General features: G+C 41.9%; 2 protein-coding genes across 6 annotated transcripts in view; both read left to right on the forward strand.

Moving 5' to 3' along the window:
- Positions 1–13,827, forward strand: part of usp32 (ubiquitin specific peptidase 32) — a 58,231-nt gene extending 44,404 nt beyond the window's left edge. For 3 of the 4 annotated variants that reach the window (XM_077208416.1, XM_077208417.1, XM_077208418.1), the window contains 9 exons: positions 31–227; positions 1,056–1,240; positions 1,972–2,058; positions 2,147–2,267; positions 2,873–3,064; positions 10,019–10,271; positions 10,351–10,778; positions 10,869–10,961; positions 11,588–13,827. In XM_077208416.1, coding sequence (XP_077064531.1) covers positions 31–227; positions 1,056–1,240; positions 1,972–2,058; positions 2,147–2,267; positions 2,873–3,064; positions 10,019–10,271; positions 10,351–10,778; positions 10,869–10,961; positions 11,588–11,761 — 1,730 coding nt within the window. In that variant the 3' untranslated portion in view covers positions 11,762–13,827. The remainder of the gene's footprint in view (positions 1–30; positions 228–1,055; positions 1,241–1,971; positions 2,059–2,146; positions 2,268–2,872; positions 3,065–10,018; positions 10,272–10,350; positions 10,779–10,868; positions 10,962–11,587) is intronic. The other variant, XR_013195956.1, reaches the window with a different exon arrangement.
- Positions 13,828–14,229: 402 nt separating this feature from the next.
- On the forward strand, positions 14,230–19,082 carry LOC143716174 (fibroblast growth factor receptor homolog 1). Of its 2 annotated transcripts, XM_077208425.1 has the most exons (12): positions 14,230–14,454; positions 14,557–14,657; positions 15,018–15,105; positions 15,399–15,600; positions 15,684–15,822; positions 15,935–16,033; positions 16,609–16,769; positions 17,642–17,779; positions 17,850–17,961; positions 18,045–18,144; positions 18,592–18,691; positions 18,777–19,082. In XM_077208425.1, exons 2-12 carry the CDS (start codon positions 14,612–14,614, stop codon positions 18,825–18,827), a joined length of 1,236 nt encoding a protein of 411 aa, XP_077064540.1. In that variant the 5' UTR covers positions 14,230–14,454; positions 14,557–14,611; the 3' UTR covers positions 18,828–19,082. The 2 variants fall into 2 exon arrangements, with proteins under 2 accessions (XP_077064540.1, XP_077064541.1); XM_077208426.1 differs by lacking the exon at positions 14,230–14,454 and having other exon boundaries at positions 14,550–14,657.
- Positions 19,083–19,090: the final 8 nt, after the last annotated feature.

Consider the following 19,090-nt stretch of genomic DNA (forward strand, 5'->3'; position numbering starts at 1 on the left):
AAAAAAAATGTTGTTTTTATTTTTCTGTAGAAAAAACACCTACAGCCAACGGGACAGCAGGAAACAATCACATTGGAAAATCTGGCCTAATTCCCAATGGCATGCCCAGCACAATGGTCCCCTGTACCCCCGAGAAGCCCCTCGCCAATGGTATCCCTAATGGCCATGCTGTGTCGGTGCAAGACAGCCCCTTCATTGGCTACATCATTGCCATGCACAGAAAGATGGTGAGCATTCACTTAATATTCACTGTTGGACTAAAAGGGTAAGTCCACCTCAAAAATGAAAAAAAAAAAATAGTCATCAATTACTCATCTTCGAAACACAAATGAAGATATTGTAATGAGATCTGAGATATTTCTGTCCCTCCATTAAAAGTCCATGGAACTACCACTTTGAATCTTCAAAAAGTTCATAAAGGGAGCGTAAAAGTAATGCATATGAATCGAGCAGCTTAATCCAAAATTTCTAAAGAGATACGATTGCTTTATATGGTGAACAGATTTAATTTAGACCTTTTTTAACATAAAATTTCATCAATACACATCAGATATGGTAAATGGAAGCTCAAGCATGCTTGCTTGATGTGCGAGAACCAATGAGGTTCATCATGTGTTACGCAGCATCATGTGTTACGTTTGAGCTTCTGCAAAGAACCACTGAGGTTTGGTGCACGTGCTGAGCAAGTATGGATGAGCTTCTGTTTATGTACGCTGATCAATGTTTATATGTGAATAAAAGCCTAAATTCAAAATTTTCATCATATAAAGTGATCCAGTCTCTTCAGAAAATTTGGACTAAACTGCTTGATTCATATGGATTAGTTTTACTGCAAACTTTTTGAAGTATCAAAGTGGTAGTTGCATGGACTGTCAAAGAAGCAACAGAAATCAGATTGAATAAAAAAATATTTTCATTTGTGTTACGAAGATGAAAGAAAGTCTTACGGGTTTGGAATGACATGAGGGTGAGTAATTGATGACAATTTTATTTTAATTTTTGGGTGAACTAACCCTTTAATATGATGATCCTAAGTGTCCGGTCTTTCTCCTCAGATGCGGACGGAGCTGTACTTCCTGTCCTCTCAGAAGAACAGGCCCAGTCTGTTTGGCATGCCGCTTATTGTGCCGTGCACTGTGCACACAAGTAAAAAGGACCTGTATGATGCGGTGTGGATCCAGGTGTCCCGACTTGCCAGCCCTCTGCCCCCACAGGAAGCCAGCAACCATGCTCAAGACTGGTCAGTGGCATCTGTATCTCACAGCGTTTTGATGTTGATCATTAGTTTAGATGATTGTAAAAACAGTAATATTGGTAAATTAATTATATTACATTTTATTATATTAATATATATTTCAAAAAGCATTTTATTTCTGTGATGGCAAAGCTGGATTTTCAGCATCAATACTCCAGTATTTAGTGTCACATGATTCTTCAGAAATCATTCAATCAATCATTATAATATGCTGATTTGCTGCTCAGAAACATTTCTTATCATTATCAATGTTGCAAACCGTTGTGTTGCTTTGTATTTTTGTGGAAACCGATTGTTTTCTTTTTTGTTTTTTGTTTTCAAGATTCTTTGACGAATAGAACGTTCAAAAGAACATAATTTATGTGAAATAGAAATCTTTTGTAACAAATATCTTTACTTAATCAATTGAGTGTGTTCTAGCTGAATAAAAGTATTCATTTCTTTAAAATAAAATTGTACCAAAACTTTTGAACGATAATATACATTATAAAATGTCGTAAAAGTTGTAGTTAGAGTGGTTAGCTTTTTTAGTGCAGTCATTTCTGTATCCTATTTCCCTAAGTGACAAATGTACTGTTAGCTTTTTGATACTTCAAAATCTTAATTTTATTCAATTCTAGGTTTCAATAAAAAAAATTGTGGTTTTGGCCCCCTCTGGACATCTGGAAGGTAGAGTTCATTTACTCTGTTATGTGACATGTCATGTTCTCTTCCAGTGATGACAGTATGGGCTACCAATACCCCTTCACTCTGCGGGTGGTGCAGAAAGATGGTAATTCCTGTGCCTGGTGTCCCTGGTACAGGTAAGGGATTTGAGTTCAGCGCTTGAGCATGCACATATCTCACACTGTGGGCTGTCGTGACTGACAAGGGTTGTCGTGACTTTGCCAGGTTCTGCAGAGGCTGCACAGTGGACTGTAATGAAGACAGAGCATCTTTGGGGAATGCCTACATTGCTGTAGACTGGGACCCCACTGCGCTGCACCTTCGTTACCAGACCTCTCAGGAAAGAGTACGTGCTTTACAGATGTTCACAGATTTTAAAGGCCATAATAGCAGCATATTCAGTACATCAGTCTTTCTATGCTCCACTGCAGGACTTGATGTACACATAATGATTACTCTGCTAGTGCTGTCATTCCCTGTGAAGAGATTTGCTTTCATCTCACATCACAGCTGAGAAATCCATTAAAATCATATTGTATGATTAATTGTTTTCTGGGTCTGCTGCCTCTATTTTACCTCTAGCAAGAGCTTCTGATATAAACTGCTAATTATTATCTATTATTTACTACCTGCAAAATACACTTTCTGATTGCATACTCTACTGCAGAGTCATAGTAAATAAGTTGTTTAAAATTGGAGATGACAAAATAAAATCCCATGGTTTTTGCACCACTTTTATGGTGCATTGCAGACCAGAACTGACCTTTTTATAACTTACAATGATCTGCAAATAATGCTTAATTTTGCATTAAAAAGAAATGCCTTCAAATGTAATTACATTCTAGTTCTAAATCTTTTAAATGAGTCCAGAGCTCTTAGTGTTTTGGGGTAGTTATCATGTCATTCTGTTACTGTGTCTGTCAAGTTATTGCTGATGTTTATGTGGAGCAGATAGTGGAAGAGCATCCTAGTGTTGAGCAGAGTCGGCGTGCTCAGGCAGAGCCCATCAGTCTGGACAGCTGTTTGAAAGCCTTCACCAGTGAAGAAGAGTTAGGGGAGGATGAGCTCTATTACTGCTCCAAATGTAAGACCCACCGCCTGGCCACCAAGAAGCTGGACCTCTGGAGGCTGCCACCCGTACTGGTTAGAAACCCAAATTATTTGTTTCCTGCTCTGAAAAAATGGAATTAAATAAAAAATGATTGTAAAAAAAAAAAAATGTCAAAAGTTTGGAAACATTACTTTTTTTCTTCTTTTTTTTTGAAAGAAGGCTCTTCTGCTCATTAATACTGCATTTATTTAAACAAAAAATAAAGAGTAATGAAATATGATTACAATTTAAAATAATGGTTTTCTATTTTAAATGGTTCTCTAGTCTTCAGTGTCATTTCTGTCACATGATCCTTCAGAAATCAATCTAATATACTGATTTATTATCACTTTTGGAAACAGTTCCCTTTCGAGAGGTCTCTCCTATTGCGTAAGTAGCTTATGCTATGGGAAAACTCCTTTTCTCGAGAATATTGAAGTCTTTATGTAAAACGCATTGCAGCTGCACAGCTGACAGCAATGAACGAAGGCAGCTCGGTCATTGGCTGTGCTGCGGCAACTTGCTCGAACCAATGACGGGGCGACTCTGAATGCGCGACCAATGAGCGCGCTTCGCGCCCGCGCGCGTCAGAGCCCGCCAAGATGGGCGTGGCCAAGAGCTATATATTGGGCGCCCCGTCATGAGAGTTCTTTAGGTTAAAACGACTGAAGCGAACTAACCAAGCACAAGCACGGCAGCTTACGCAATACTCGTTCCCTCCTCTCAGGGAACCGAGGTTACGTTAGTAACCGAGTCGTTCCCTTTCGAGAGGTCTCTCCTATTGCGTAAGTAGCTTACGCTATGGGAACACCATGCAAAACGCCGTGCGTGCTGAACTTCGCCTTATGATAGCCAGAGGCAGGTGCCTGAGCTAAAAAAGCAAAGTTATCATCCAACTAGCCGGCAGAGGCGAGCTTTATATGTGGGAAAGAATACAGAGCGGCTAGAAGGCGCTCAGTGTGACACAAGCACATACATAATCTAGATACGAACTCGTAGTTCAACTAGCATCATGCTGATAGTACATTGGAATGCAGTGTCGGGACCTGTAGGTTGTAGAACCTGATAAATGTGGACGGTGAGGCCCAGCCTGCCGCTGCACAAATATCCTCGATCGGTATCCCGCTCGACCATGCCCAGGAAGAAGCCACACTCCTGGTGGAGTGTGCTTTGACTCCCCAGGGGCATTGAAGTCCCTTAGCTTCATAAGCCAGCGCTATAGCTTCAACTATCCAGTGAGAGATTCTCTGCTTTGAAACGGCGGAACCTTTCGTACGGCCGCCAAAGCATACAAACAGTTGTTCTGTCTGTCTGAATAGGGCAGAACGCTCCAAATACACTCTGAGAGCCCTAACGGGGCAGAGTAGATTAGCGTCGTGTTCGTCTGCTGGGGACGATAGCGCAGTTAGGGAGATAACCTGTGCTCTGAAGGGAGTGGTGAGCACTTTAGGAATATACCCATGTTTCGGTCTAAGGACGACCCTGCAGTCGTTAGGTCCGAATTCTAGGCAGGCAGCGCTTGTCGAAAGCGCGTGCAGGTCGCCCACTCTCTTGACCGAGGCGAGTGCCAGCAAGAGCGCAGTCTTGAGCGAGAGCTGTTTAAGGTGCACGGTTCGGAGTGGTTCGAACGGAGGCCCTTTAAGAGCGTCTAGGACAGTAGCTAGGTCCCAGATCGGCACTGAGGGGGGGCGTGAAGGGTTCATCCTCCTAGCGCCCCTTAGGAAACGAATAATTAGGTCGTTTCTTCCCAATGGACGTTCCATTACAGGGTCGTGTGATGCTGTGATGGCCGCCACATATACTTTGAGCGTGGAGGGGGCGCGGCCCGCCTCCAGAAGCCCTTGTAGAAAAGCGAGTACGTTCGTAATCTCGCATGTTTCAGGGTTCAGGCCCTTGGCATTACACCAGACACTGAACACTTTCCATTTCTGGGCATATAAGCGTCTCGTGGAGGGCGCCCGCGCCTCAGCGATGGTTTTTAGTGCTCCGCTCGTGAGGTTCCTGGGAACCCGTTGAGGGGCCATGCATGAAGGGCCCACAGATCGGGGCGGGGATGAAATATATATATATTATATAAAAATATTATTATTATAAATATATTTCATCCCGTTGGCCTGACTGAGGAGGTCTGGCCTCAGTGGAATCGGCCGTGGTGCAGATTGCATTTGCATCAGATCTGGAAACCATGTTTGGTTCTTCCAGAGTGGGGCTATCAGCAGCACTGCGTCTTTCTCCTCTCTGACCCGACTGATGACCTGCGGTAGCATCGCGATCGGGGGAAAGGCATATAAGGGACGGCTCGGCCAGCTCTGGGCGAGCGCATCCATGCTTTTTGTGAAGAAAAGAGGGCAGTGCGCGTTCTCCTTGGAGGCGAAGAGGTCGATCTCCGCTTTGCCAAAGGTTTTCCATAACCAGTGAATCGTCAGCGGGTTGAGAGCCCATTCTCCTGGGAGAATTTTGTCTCTGGATAGCATGTCCGCCCCCTGGTTCAGGGCACCTGGCACATGCGCTGCTCTCAGCGAGCGCAAGTTGTGCTGGGACCATAAAATGAGTCTCCTGGCCATTGAATGCATGGAGCTCGACCTGAGTCCACCCTGGCGATTTATGTACGATACTACCGTCATGTTGTCAGTTCGGACCAAGACGTGTTCGTTTCTCAGCTGTGGGAGCAGGGCTCTGAGAGCCAAAGCGACCGCTTTCATTTCCAGACAGTTTATGTGTAGGCGCTTCTCCGGGTTTGACCAAAAGCCGGAGACAGGCCTGCCCTCGTAAAGGGCCCCCCAACCTATTTTGGAGGCATCTGTCGTTATCATCTTTCTCCTTGTGTTCACACCCAGACTCACGCCTGACTGGTACCAGTCGGCGGCTTTCCAGTGCGTCAGGGCTTTTATACAGCCGTGGTTCGCTCTGATTAAAAGGTGGCCCAAACGCCACGCGTGAGTAGGGACGCGGCTCTTGAGCCAGCGTTGGAGAGGGCGCATATGCAACAATCCTAGCTGGAGTACGGCCGATGCTGAGGCCATGAGACCGAGCATCCTCTGAAACCGCTTGACGGGGGCGAGCGCGCCCGCCCTGAATGATGTTGCAAGGCGCCGGATGGTGAGCGCGCGCTCTGATGAGAGACGCGCTGTCATTTGCATCGAGTCTAGAACTATTCCCAGGAAAGAAATCCTCTGGCTGGGAGATAGTATGCTTTTTGCAAAATTGATTCTTAGACCCAGGCATTCTAAATGGCTGATAATCCAAGATCTGTGTGTTATTAACTGACTCTCTGATTGTGCTAGAATCAGCCAATCGTCGAGATAATTCAGTATTCGCACTCCCCTTCGCCTTAGGGGGGAAAGTGCTGCATCCATACATTTCGTGAATGTACGGGGAGCCAGGGACAGGCCGAACGGAAGTACTGTGTACTGGTACGACTGTCCCTCGAAAGCGAATCTCAGAAACGGCCTGTGATGAGGCGCTATTGGAATGTGAAAGTAAGCATCTTTCAGATCCACTGAGAGAAACCAATCTCCTGGGCGTACTTGCGCGAGGATATGCTTGGTTGTTAACATTCTGAACGAGCGAATCATTAGTGCTTTGTTCAGGTGTCTAAGATCTAGGATGGGGCGGAGACCGCCATCCTTTTTCGGGACGAGAAAATAGCGGCTGTAAAAACCTGCCTCGCTCAGAGAGGGGGGAACAGTTTCCACAGCGCCCTTTTCTATTAGTTTGCGCACCTCGGTGCGTAGAACATGTGAGCACTCTTTTCTCACTTTCGTCTCGACCACAGTCGTAAAACGTGGTGGTCTGCGAGCGAACTGGAGCGAGTATCCGTGCTTTACTATATTCAATACCCATTTCGGCATATCTGGAATATTTTCCCATGCCGCTGCGTGTACAGATATGGGCTGAATACAGGCTAGGGGCGGGCCGCTGTGACGCAGGGACCCGGCCAGCGAATCGCCTGAGCTCATAGCTCTCAGAGGCGCAGGCGCGCGCTGAGCAGCTGAGTGAATGGGCGCGTGTGTGATTACAGCAGCGCGCGCTGTGTCTGTAAAACTCGCAGCCTGGGCTGGGGTTGTGTTTGACACTGTAAGGACAGTGTTTATAAGTGGGGGTGCATAAACAGTGGTAGGCACACGCGTCACTTTTATAATGTTTCCCGCTTTTACTGGGGATGAATTTATAACTGTGTGAACAGTGCTTGTGTGTAGTGGTGCGTACATGACCGTAGGCACGTGATCTACATTCATGGGGTGCGCAGCTTGAGCTGGGAATGAATTTGGCACTGTTTTGACAGTATCTGGGAATGCACACCTTGTGGACATGTGAACCCTTAGTGACACAGGCAGAAAAAGACTCTTTTTGTGTTTTCTGTGCGTCGCCGTAAAAACGGCGTTTGTTTGCAGGTGAGCGAGCTCTGTGACTGGCCCATTGACTGCTGTATGAACATATCCAGCCGCCTGTAAGGGGACTGGGTAATGCTTGAGCTTTTGCAGAGAGAGTGGTCCGGCTTTTGCGAGACACGCACTCTCTCTTTTCATTCTTGTGGCTAGGACGGCTTTCGAGGCTCGGGGTTCAGCACAATCTTGGGCCGAGGACCCCGTCGCTCAGAAGGCGGCTTGCGGTTGTGAGAGCGCGAGCGGCGTCGAGCGTCAGCCTGAGGCGCGGGCTGAGAGGCGGTGGGGGCTGTTCTAGCCCGCTGCGGCTGCGGCGGCCTCTGTCTGCTCTGCGATGAGCTGGAGCGCTTGGGCAGGAAATGCCGCATAGCTTGTGAAGCATTCTGGGCCTCAGTGAAGCGTTCGGCGAAACCCTTAACCGCCGGTCCAAACAGCCCGCTGGTGGAGATAGGCGCGTCGAGAAATGGCGCCTTATCCGCGTCCTTCATCTCAGTCAGAGTCAACCACAGATGGCGCTCGAGAACAGTCAAATTAGCCATGGCACGGCCGATAGACTGGGCGGTGGCCTTCGTGGCTCGCAGGGCTATGTCAGTCGCGCTGCGTAGGTCCTTAAAGGCTTCGGGTTCGGGGCCAGACTCGTCCATAGAGCGGAGAAGCTTGGCTTGGAACACTTGAAGTACCGCCATAGAGTGAAGCGCTGATGCAGCTTGGCCGGCGGCGGCGTAGGCGCGACCGGCGAGAGCTGAAGTAGTGCGGCAGGGCTTCGAGGGGTGGGAAGCTTTGGCTTTCCATCCGGTGGTGGAGGGCGGGCAGAGATGATTGGCCACGGCCTCCTCGAGGGGCGGTGTTCCCTCGTAGCCTCTTTCCTTCGCGCCGTCCACAGAGGAGAGCGAGGAAGAAAAAGAAGGCTTTAGGCGCGCAGAGTGGGGGGCTTTCCACGACTTGGTGAGTTCGTCGTGAACTTCCGGGAAGAAGGGAGAAGGCCTTTGCCGAGGGGCCTGCTGGCGCCCCTGCAGAAACCACTCATCCAGTCGGCTCCGGGTTGGTTCTTCGGGAGAAGACCAATCGAGCCCGAGGTCTTCCACGGCCTTAGAGAGAACGCGGATAATCTCGCTATCCATGGTGGAGCCCCCGCTCGCGCTAGCTAGCGTCGACGGGGCGGGGTCGAGAGTGGAGCCCGGCCAGTCGTCCGATGCAGCGTCGATTGACAAGCTGTCATCCATTCCCCCGTCGTCCTCGGACGCGCCGAAAGTCACAAGGCCCACCGCTCTGCTAGAGGGGTGTGGGTCCGGCTGGGTGAACTGAACCGGCGGTGGGGAAGGCAAGAGCGGCGGTGAAGCACGCGGAGACTGGCTCGGCGTGACGTCACTGAGCTCAGGTTCAGGAAGCCTCTGTGAGCGGCGCTTTTTCTTAGTGCGCGGCTCGAACAGAGGGATGGCGGCGATGGGCTCGCTCACGGCGAAAGCGGCGAGGCGAGCCCGCAGTGCGGAGAGACCCAGGTCGTCACATTCGGGGCATCCGCCCTTGGTCAAAGCAGCTTCTGCGTGGTCCCGGCCCAGGCAGCGAGCGCAGATGATGTGACGATCCCCGTCCGGGAGAAGGTCTCTGCACGACGCGCAGGAAGGCATTTGAAACAACGCCTTGGAAAATTTGCTCTTCTACAAGTGTCGCAGAGCGAACAGATGTAAATACTTGCGTGAGCAGTACGCCGGATGGCTCAGTAGGATCGCGTTAGAAGGCGGCTGAAGGTGCCGACGTCCTCGTAGCAAATCCCGCTGGTATGCTTTTCGACGGCGAAGCTTCAATAATCCGGAGGATCCAGCGAAGAAGGTGTTCGCTGAAGGAGATTAAATCTAAAGAACTCTCATGTAATGAGAACAACTCCCAAATAATGGTTTTCTATTTTAAATGGTTCTCTAGTCTTCAGTGTCATTTCTGTCACATGATCCTTCAGAAATCAATCTAATATACTGATTTATTATCACTTTTGGAAACAGTTTTGCTGCTTAATATTTTTTTTTATAACCTGTGATAACCGAGGATTATTTGAAGAATAAAAAGTTTTAAAAAAAGAGCATTTATTTAAAATAAAAATAGATATAGGAATAGATAAAATAGATCTACTACCGTTAAAAATTTGGGGTCAGTAAAAAAAAATATTCTTTTTTCTCTTTAATACTTTTATTCAGCAAAGATGTGTCAAATTGATAGTAAAAGCAGTTAGTGATAGTGATAGTCAAGATTTATATTGTTAGAAAAGATTTATATTTTGAATAAATGCTGTTCTTTTTAACTTTTTCAATGAATCCTGAAAATGTATTACAGGTTCCAAAAAATATATGAAGCAGCACAACTGTTTCCTACAATAATAACTGAGTATCAAATCAGCATGATTTCTGAAGGATCGTGTGATACTGAAGACTAGAGTAATGATGCTGACTAAATTTAGCTCATTTTATCTGATAAAATATCATTTTTATTTATGTTTATTATTATATAGTTTTAAATCTTTTGAGCTAAATGAGCAACATTTAACATACTGTATAACATAAATGTAATTTTAAGCAAGTTGCCCTTTCTAACATTTGGTTACAACATATTTTTTTCTATGTCCTTTTTCAGATTGTTCATTTGAAACGCTTCCAGTTTGTCAATGGTCGGTGGATTAAGTCTCAGAAGATTGTGAAGTTTCCACGCGAGAGCTTTGACCCCAGTGCGTTCCTGACCCCACGGGAGGTAGCTCAGAGCATGGGCAGCTTGCAGAACCTCCAGAGCGAATGCCTGGTAGAGGAGCTCCAGAGGCTGGAAAGAGGAGACTCCTCTGTGTCCTCCATCTCCACTACTACTGTGGCCAGTCCTCCCACCTCTGGCAGAGGTCTGTCTCTCTTCTCTATTTGAAGACCTTTTAAGTGAACACTAATTGAGATTCTCTAACCACTGCATTGTTGTTTTAGGCACCCCGTGCTCTATCAGGAGGGTGTGCAGCCCATTGAGCAGAAACAGCAGCCCTGGCAGCAGCCCCAGAAATACAGGACGGAAACAGGGGCGTCTGCGTCTTCCACAGCTGGGCAGTAGGCATCGACTCTGCAACAGCAAAGAAAACCTGGATGCCTGTAGCAATAGCAAGGAGAGCGAGACCGAGTCAGAGCAGGGTACAGTGACTGAGATGGACGGGGAGAATCAGATGCCATCTGATGCAAATGGGCAAGACACCTGGTCACTGGACGCCTCAAGCAGCGACTGCGATGTCATCATGGTGAATGGAGTGGGACAAGACAGCAGTCAGAGTAATGGACACTCAGAGGTCAGCACAGACCTGGACACCCCTCACCAAAGAAATGACATCTGCCTGGAGCCCCTGTACAATTTATATGCAATCTCAGTAAGTGATTCTTCTCTACATGTTTCAATGTGTGATGATTCCTTTTGTAAAAAGCTTTTCTGACACCTTAATTGTTGTTCTTCTTTTAAGTGCCATTCAGGAATAATGGGAGGGGGTCACTATGTGACTTATGCTAAAAACCCCAATGAAAAATGGTACTGTTACAATGACAGTAGTTGCAAGGTAAGAAACTATGTTTATTCTTTGATATCTCATGGGTTCTATCATTTGACATCTCATGGGTTTCTATTATTTGACACTTTTACTGCACAGAGTATATATTTCTGCAAGGATGGAAAATTCTTGGACAACGAATGTCAAAAGTACCAGTACTTTTAATACTAAAATAAACAAATTGGGTGCTACAGCCTGAAGTATCTGTCATAGCAATTACCAACTGAATTTGGTATCATCACATTGACTGGCAGGTGCTTTCAAAAGCTCAACATTGTTTAAATTGAATTAAATCGAATTAATTGAAATGTTATTGTAATGTTTTTTTTTTTTTTATTAAATGAAAAATAGTGTTCAATATAAGTACTGTGGTATCGACATTGGGTTTATATTCCTTAAATTTCCGTTGCATTGGTGTCGACTACTGAAAAGTAAAATAAAATACAGTACAATATGAAATAAAATTCATGTGTTCAATGTAAAGTACTATGGTATCAACATGGAAATTTACATTCCTGAAATTTCCCTTGCATTGGTGTCAACTACTAAAAGTTTAATAATGTCTGGTTTCGTGACAACACTAAAACAAGAATTGTGCAACACTTAAAACAAACCATTTCTTGTCATCTATTCAGGAAGTTCACTCGGACGAGATTGACACAGATTCAGCTTACATCCTGTTCTATGAGCAACAGGGAGTGGACTACTCGCAGTTTCTGCCAAAAACAGAGGGCAAAAAGATGGCAGACACCACTAGCATGGACGAAGATTTTGAATCTGACTACAAGAAGTACTGTGTGCTGCAGTGATGCCATGCTCTTCCACATTAAAGACACTAGGGGGGTCTGTCAGTACGCCAGTGTAATGAGGACTGAAACGGCAGAGCCGCCCCAGAGGACCATCATTTGTGAAAGCTCAAAATATCAGTTAGCCGACAGGCACAACACCACCGCTGACTGTGCTTTCAGAATAGAGGTACCTGACACTTCAGATACACGAGGGAGAGGGCGAATGAGTGAATCACAGAGAACTGTAGCGATCATGTGATTGTTGCCAAGCTAACAAATAACTGTTAGCCAATCCCTTGATATCACCATTACCAACAGACAAAACTGCTCTTTCACATGCCAACCCTCACAGGTGAATCCAAAAATCACATAACAAGAGAGCTTGTGCTTCTGTAGTGCTACATTTCTGAATGCTAATGGACAGAAGAGATTATTTTAATTAGGAAACTGATGGGGAAGATGGAAATTATAGAGCCCTAAAAAGTTTCTCTAAAGGATTGGTTGGCTTAGTTTTGTCATAGTTTTTTTTTTTTTTTTACAGTAAATTCCATACACTACCTCACATCTTTTGGCCAACTGTTCATAGAAAATCAGTGTGACAGTATTATATCATCTGAGGGCAGTTTAAATTATTTTATGGACAAAATTCACTTCCAAAAAAAGTTAATTTTAAAGACAATTTCTGCCATTTAATAGAATCCCTCTCCCTGCTGCCAAATTATACATATGCTATTTTTGTTTTTTAAGGTTTAAATCTTAAGCGGGTTATTTTGAGAATTTTTTTTTTTTTAGGAGAGTAAGTGTATCTCTTTCTTTTTTTATTTTTGTATAAATTTATTTTTATCAATGTGAATTATAAATTTTTTTTAATGCAGTAGTTCACTTTGCCTAAACACATTTGCTTGCAGCTTTAGTCTTAGCAGTCTGATCAAACCACGTCCTCTCAACAATACCGCTGCTTTCTACACGTTTTCCTGTTACCACTGTATTTTTGCTTTACAAAAAACTGACCCCGGTGACTAAAAATGGCAAACAGATACATATCTGATTAATGTTTTCTCATGTGTCCAAGCCAAAGTGTTCTGCTGTTCATGTACGTAATCTGTGGGAAGCATTGAATGCTGTTATACAAGAGCAAATAAGGTCTGTTGTGTGAACGGTGTTAGCACAGAAGAATATTTCACAACCCATGCTTTTAGAGAACAGCATCCTCACTAAACTGCTGAATGTTCTGGACGTCTGTGTCGGAGGGTATTCCAGGTTATTAGTAGCATTTCTTTAGTGACTCTTGAAAAGAGAGCCCAACTTAATTACCACTGTGAAATGATGTATGAAATACTGAATGGCTCTTATTTTTCAGCGACTCATCAACTGAATGAGCTCCTCCTGTGAGGGGACGTTAAACCCTTGGAAATCATCGGGATTCATTCGCCCGCACCCATTTTGCTGCTGTACTTTTCAGATTTCCATGGATATTCTAAATGTTAGCCATCAAAGAAAGGTTTGTCCCTGTCAGAAAAAGAAATGTTTGTGAAATAAACACAGGTGTGTTACTGTAAGGAAATGATTAATCATCATAATGAGTAATGCAAATATGATAAATGGACTGTATACAGTTTTTAGGTATTTTAATGTTGGAAGGAAAATAGATATCCAACATCCAAAATCAAATGATATCACTCTTCAATTGAAATTGGCTGTTTGCTGTATTACAATTACAGTAACCACAAACATGCTTTAAGCATTCACGTTTTTTTTGATACAGGGATAATTTATTAAAATGGCAAAATGATCTCTTTTCAAGTAGTGCAATCAACTACTGATGTGTGTCTTTGTCTATGTCGTTAGTCCTAATTTTGTTAAATTAATTTTGATGAACCGCTAGAGATGTATTAATTTAATTAACTTTATTTTGTAAAGTGTTGTTTAAAGAATAAAATTGACATTGCACTGACAAATGTACATAAATGTTTTGTAAATACGCCAATGAAAATGAACTGTACAAATATACTTGTAGTTGTATATGGAGTGATGATGTTGATCTGTAACAATTATTCAAGAAACAAATTAAATGCAGCCAAATGCGAGCTTTTCTCTTCTGTGTTTATTTAACATGCGAATGATGCGAGGTGTCTCCTTCAACAGCAAAGAGGAAACCACACACCTCCCTCTGTTGGGCTCTATAGCGTCCAGTGCCATCAATCAGACCTACTTCCTGGAATTCAAGCCACATTTGACATTTAAACTAACTTTTTATAGGACCCTTCCACTCACTTGACAGAATATTTTCCTCTAGAATATTTCCCTTGAATGAAATATACAAATTAAGTTCATGAGAATCACTTCAAGACCTTTGAGCATGTTGTGGGTTGCACAAATTTGTGTGTTTTTTATATTTGGAGACAAGCATTCTGTAGTCAGGAAGTGAGTTGATCTGCATACTGTGCTACTTATAGCTACTTATAACTCTGCTCTAAACCACAAGTGCTGAAGAATTGTGGGTTATTTTTCTGAACAGCTTCAACTCCGTGGTCTTCATGCATGCTCATATCATGCAGAAGAAAGGTAGACAATGGTGTGCATTGCATAATGAGTTCATCCCGGGAACCTTAATTCTGTTGTCTTTTCTATAAGGAGACAACATCTTTTACACATTTGATTTTTTAGGTCTTGCATTTGAACATAAAAGGAGACGTCGCCTGGTTAACATTAAGGTATATGCCGTATAATATGATCAAACTTTAGTTTAAATGAGGTTTAAAAGGGCTGTGAAACATGAAATGATCATTTTTGTCTTGTGTCTTTTTCTCTTTCAGCTCTGAAATATCTCTGAGATGATTTTTAAAAGCATATGATGCTTTTGACTTCATTATGGCAACTGACAATTCATCCGATACAAAATTACAACTCTGGCAGAGTAAGTATATAGGAGTATGTATATACAGTAGTCAACATTTGAAGTGGATCAAAAAAGTTTGTCCTAAGACAAGAACGGGTATTGTTCAAAATTCATGTATAACTTTGATGAAAGGTTGTGATCCTGATCCACTTCAAATGTTGACTACTATATATATACATATATAATTATAATTATAAACTACATTATATAATTTTCTCCATCGAAAGGTGAAAAATATTGGTGACATGCTTCTAAATGTTTTATTTTTAAATAAAACCAAAATGAATTATAGTAAAAGTATAGTTGTATGTTGCATGTGCGTATATGAAAACTTTATTTGGATTATTTCTCTTTGATTTGGTTTTTCTCTTTTTACAGACCTTGATGTTGGACACATCGTTCTAATCTGCATCTATGCTGTTACCGTTTTCTTCATGATAACACTTGGATGTCTTTGCCTAAAAAAGTATATTTTAACAGTTTTTCAAATCAATGGACCCTTATGGACAGATAAACTTTATCTAATAGAATTGTTAATATTTATTTAAATATATATTTAATATACATACATATATTTACAAATTTGTGACTAACTGATTTGACCACTAATATATATGTATATACTTTTCAACAATTTTCCACTTTTAATATGCACATTTTTTTTTATAAATATTGCAGTTATAAATTATGAAAGAAAATGTATAATTTTCATTTATATGTATCGAGCTTTGAAAACGCTCTGTTTGTTCCTCTTATTAGGTATCGGTCAATGAAGAAGATCATACGGGATTTGAGGCAGGGACGGTCGGTTGTGATCACACGAGTTCCTTCCCAAGAATCTCCTCCTCCATCTCCCAATGTCCTGAATCTTCCAGAAATACCAGAACGTATTACAGAGAGCCCATTACAGAGACGACAAACTAAATCCAGCTGCCGATTTCCCTGGAAGCCTCCACTACAGGTTCACTACATTTTTTGTTTGAAATGTGATTTGACCGACTTGTATAGTGCTCAAACAATGTAACATGAAGAATTGATCTCCAGGTTCCCCGGTTCGCAAAAGCAGACCTGAACCTTGTTCAGCTCATAAAGGCCGGTAGGGAAGGAGTCTTCTACAAAGGAAGGATAGTGAGGGGCACTTGTAGAGGACACTCACTGGTCACTTGCAAAATTGGAAAAGACGGTAAAACTATATGCAAGTTGATTCTGTTGATTTAAATGCATTTTGAAAACAAGTTATTGTGTGAATTCTTAACAATTATCCAGCAGGTGTTTAGATTTGCTGTCATTTGCAGGTGTCTCCCCTAAGCAGATGGAAAATGAGGTGTCTATTATGAGAAAGCTGGCATATCATAAAAACGTGATGCAGCTGTTAGACTGGAATACAGTGGAGGGTAAGTCATGCTGCTGTACTTCAGTATTGTATGACTAAACCTTAAATGCAGCTAAACTGTTAAATATAGCAATCTTGCCTGAGCAAAACTTGCCGACATAGTCTTAAGGTGTTGTAATGGTTGACGGGTGTTGCCAAAGTGATTCTTTTATGTTGCTTTGTGGTTGTTAGGGTGGTCTATATGATAGTCTCGTTCCAAAATGTTTTTTTTTTCTTCTCTTTGATTGTCCACCAGGTAAAAATTATAAGCTTCCTCAATTAGAAAGTAACAGCATTTTTCGCATGATTTGATCATCATCAAATGCAAAAAAACTAGCAATCGTTGCAGGATGAGTGTAATACATAGAATAATGGGTTTGTTCAAATCCTGTTCAACAATAATCTTAACAAATAACAAATATCTCTAAATATACAGTAGAATATAGAGATATTAATTTGTTGTAGCAATATCCGTTAATGAATCCACTTGCAATATAACAAACATTCCCTCTCCACTTCTACTATTATTCATTTATCATTCAAGAAAACTTGCACTTAAATAATGTATCGTGTGACCAAAACTGTCTGTTTTCACAGAGCCGTATATGCTGATCATGGAGTTCATAAGCTACGGGACCTTGCGCAGTTTTGTGCAGAAACACAAAGACGAACTGAGCGCTGAACCTGAACTGCAGAGCCAGTTCACCATTGCGTCTTACCACATCGCCCTGGCCATGGAGCACTTGCGCTCCAAAATGGTATCACAAACATAATACAGCTGTTCTGTTATAGACCTTATGCGAGAGAGAAACAAGGCATTAGGGCTGTAATAGTATATCATGTCACAATATGTATTGTACACCTAAAATGAAAATTGCTATCAGTGTGAGAATTTTTTATTATTTTTTTTAGTTTCAGTTTCAGTACTACATCAAACTACTATATATAATACTGAATATAATGTATAATAATGCAATGGGGGAATATTTGTGGTAAATATATCTAGTCAGTGACAGAGTGCAAGCATATTCGTCTAAAATAATTCTGTATTTTCAGCTTCAGAATCATGAATATTTTTATTCTGGTGTCACTATTATCCTGTGCACTGGGTTTCCAGCACCAAGTCCAAGCCTATTCATTTACACCCACAATGTAATACCAAATTTAACATTTTAATCAACAGTACATTTTTTGTTAACCTTTTACCATATGTCTTGGAGTAGCGCAATAATATCGTATTGTGAGTTCAGTTTCGTGATATGTATCGACTCGTGACATGAGGGTAACGTTACACCCCTACAAGCCATCTTTAGAATTTTGTTTAAACTTCTGTTTTTGAGGTAGCTCTGTGTATTTCTATGGCATATCGCTGGTGAAGTGGATTTATTTATTGTAGAGTCAACAAAAGATAAAATGAGCAGTGTAATGTTTGAATTGGATGTCAGTTGACCGAGGAGATTTTAAAATAAGCAGTTAATTCATAAATCCGTAAGACCTTACCTTCATGCTGTGGAAATACAAACCGGAAGACCAATGCAACGAGCGCAGTGCTGTAAATGGGGGAGGCTTTAAAAGGTGTATACATGAATGCAAAAATGTAAAAGAATTATGTTTTCTGTGTATCATTCAGGTGGTGCACTGTGACCTTGCCTTAAGGAACATTTTGGTGAGCCGATTCCCATGGGAGGTGAAGGTAGCAGAGTTTGGCCTGGCCAGGGACTTGACCCGCATGAGAAGCAGACGCAGCACCAGGAAAAAACAACACAAGGTGAACTAATCGCACATGTTCTTCCCACATCTTCATTGACCATCTGGCTAATATTAATGTGACCTCATAGGAACGCGTGCCCCTGCGCTGGTACCCTCCCGAGTACTTCCAGAACAACTACTACAGCTTTAAGGGAGATGTCTGGGCGTTTGGGATCGTGCTGTGGGAAATGCAGTCATTTGGTGAGAAATATCTGGGATATTTGGTTGGTTTATCAAATATTTTTGATGAATAAATCACAAATATTGGATTTTGTATTTCGTAGGCACCTTGCCATATCCAAATCTGAACACATCTGAGGAAGTGGTGTATAGAGTCTGTGCTGGATATAAAAACACTGTTCCCAGTACCTGCCGTCCAGAAATGTGAGTGACCATAATAAACTATATTATTATATATATTAAAATATATCATATCAATTATATTAAAATATATATTTATTTTTTTCATCGTAATAACTTACTGACCCACTTTTATGTATGGAAGCTTGTTTCCGGCACAGAATAAAAAATTAAAAAGGTAATTTTGACTTTTTATCTCAGAATTCTTTTTTGCAATTGCATACAGAATTGCGAGATACTTACAAAATGTTGGAATTGCGAGGAAACGGTTTATATCTTGTAATTCTGACTTTAAATTTGCAATTGCAAGTTTATATCTTGAGATTTATAATCTCGCAATTGCTAGAAAAAAAAAAGTAGAATTGTGAGATAAAACGTTGCAATTACCTTTCCATTCTGTTGGAGAAACAAGCTTCTGTAGTAATGGTCTAGTAATGGTTTCCAGTTATAAATATCTATTTTAACATGTAGAGAACAGATCATGCTAGACTGCTGGTTGGATCCATACACATCGAGACCTACATTTACAGACATTGTCAGGAACCTGGAGAATATTGTGGAGAGTGATGGGGTGAGTCATATTTGTCCTTGAGCCACTCTTCACTCTTTACCTTTATACTAGAGATAAGTGATCAAACATTACTGATATCTTGCAGGATTATGTGAACGTTGACAACCAAAGGATCATGAATGCAGAAGAAAAGTGAATTTAACAAAAAACATAAATTGTTGTTCTACACATCAAATAACTGTTTTTAATGCTACAATAATTTTGTAGCAATTATTTTATCATTGTTCTCATGTAACACGTTGACATTACACAACTCTAATGACCAAATCACAGTATTCTTCCTATATTTACATGGATAATGTTGATAACAACAACTAAAAAAAGTTACTGTTTGTTGTCATAAACATGCTTTCTTAACACAAAATAATTTAATAAAATAAGTTTAACAATTTAACAGTC

The sequence above is a fragment of the Siphateles boraxobius genome, unplaced genomic scaffold (assembly GCF_051911475.1).
Source record: "Siphateles boraxobius isolate OS27281-9 unplaced genomic scaffold, OSU_SipBor_1 6, whole genome shotgun sequence".
NCBI lineage: Eukaryota > Metazoa > Chordata > Actinopteri > Cypriniformes > Leuciscidae > Siphateles > Siphateles boraxobius.

Bases quoted from the DNA above. Each gene is read 5' to 3' on its own strand.
- LOC143716174 (XM_077208425.1), top strand. From the start codon at position 14,612: ATGGCAACTGACAATTCATCCGATACAAAATTACAACTCTGGCAGA. The intron at 17,962-18,044 runs GTGAGAAATATC...TGTATTTCGTAG, and splicing joins GTGGGAAATGCAGTCATTTG to GCACCTTGCCATATCCAAAT. The intron at 18,145-18,591 runs GTGAGTGACCAT...TTTAACATGTAG, and splicing joins AGTACCTGCCGTCCAGAAAT to AGAACAGATCATGCTAGACT.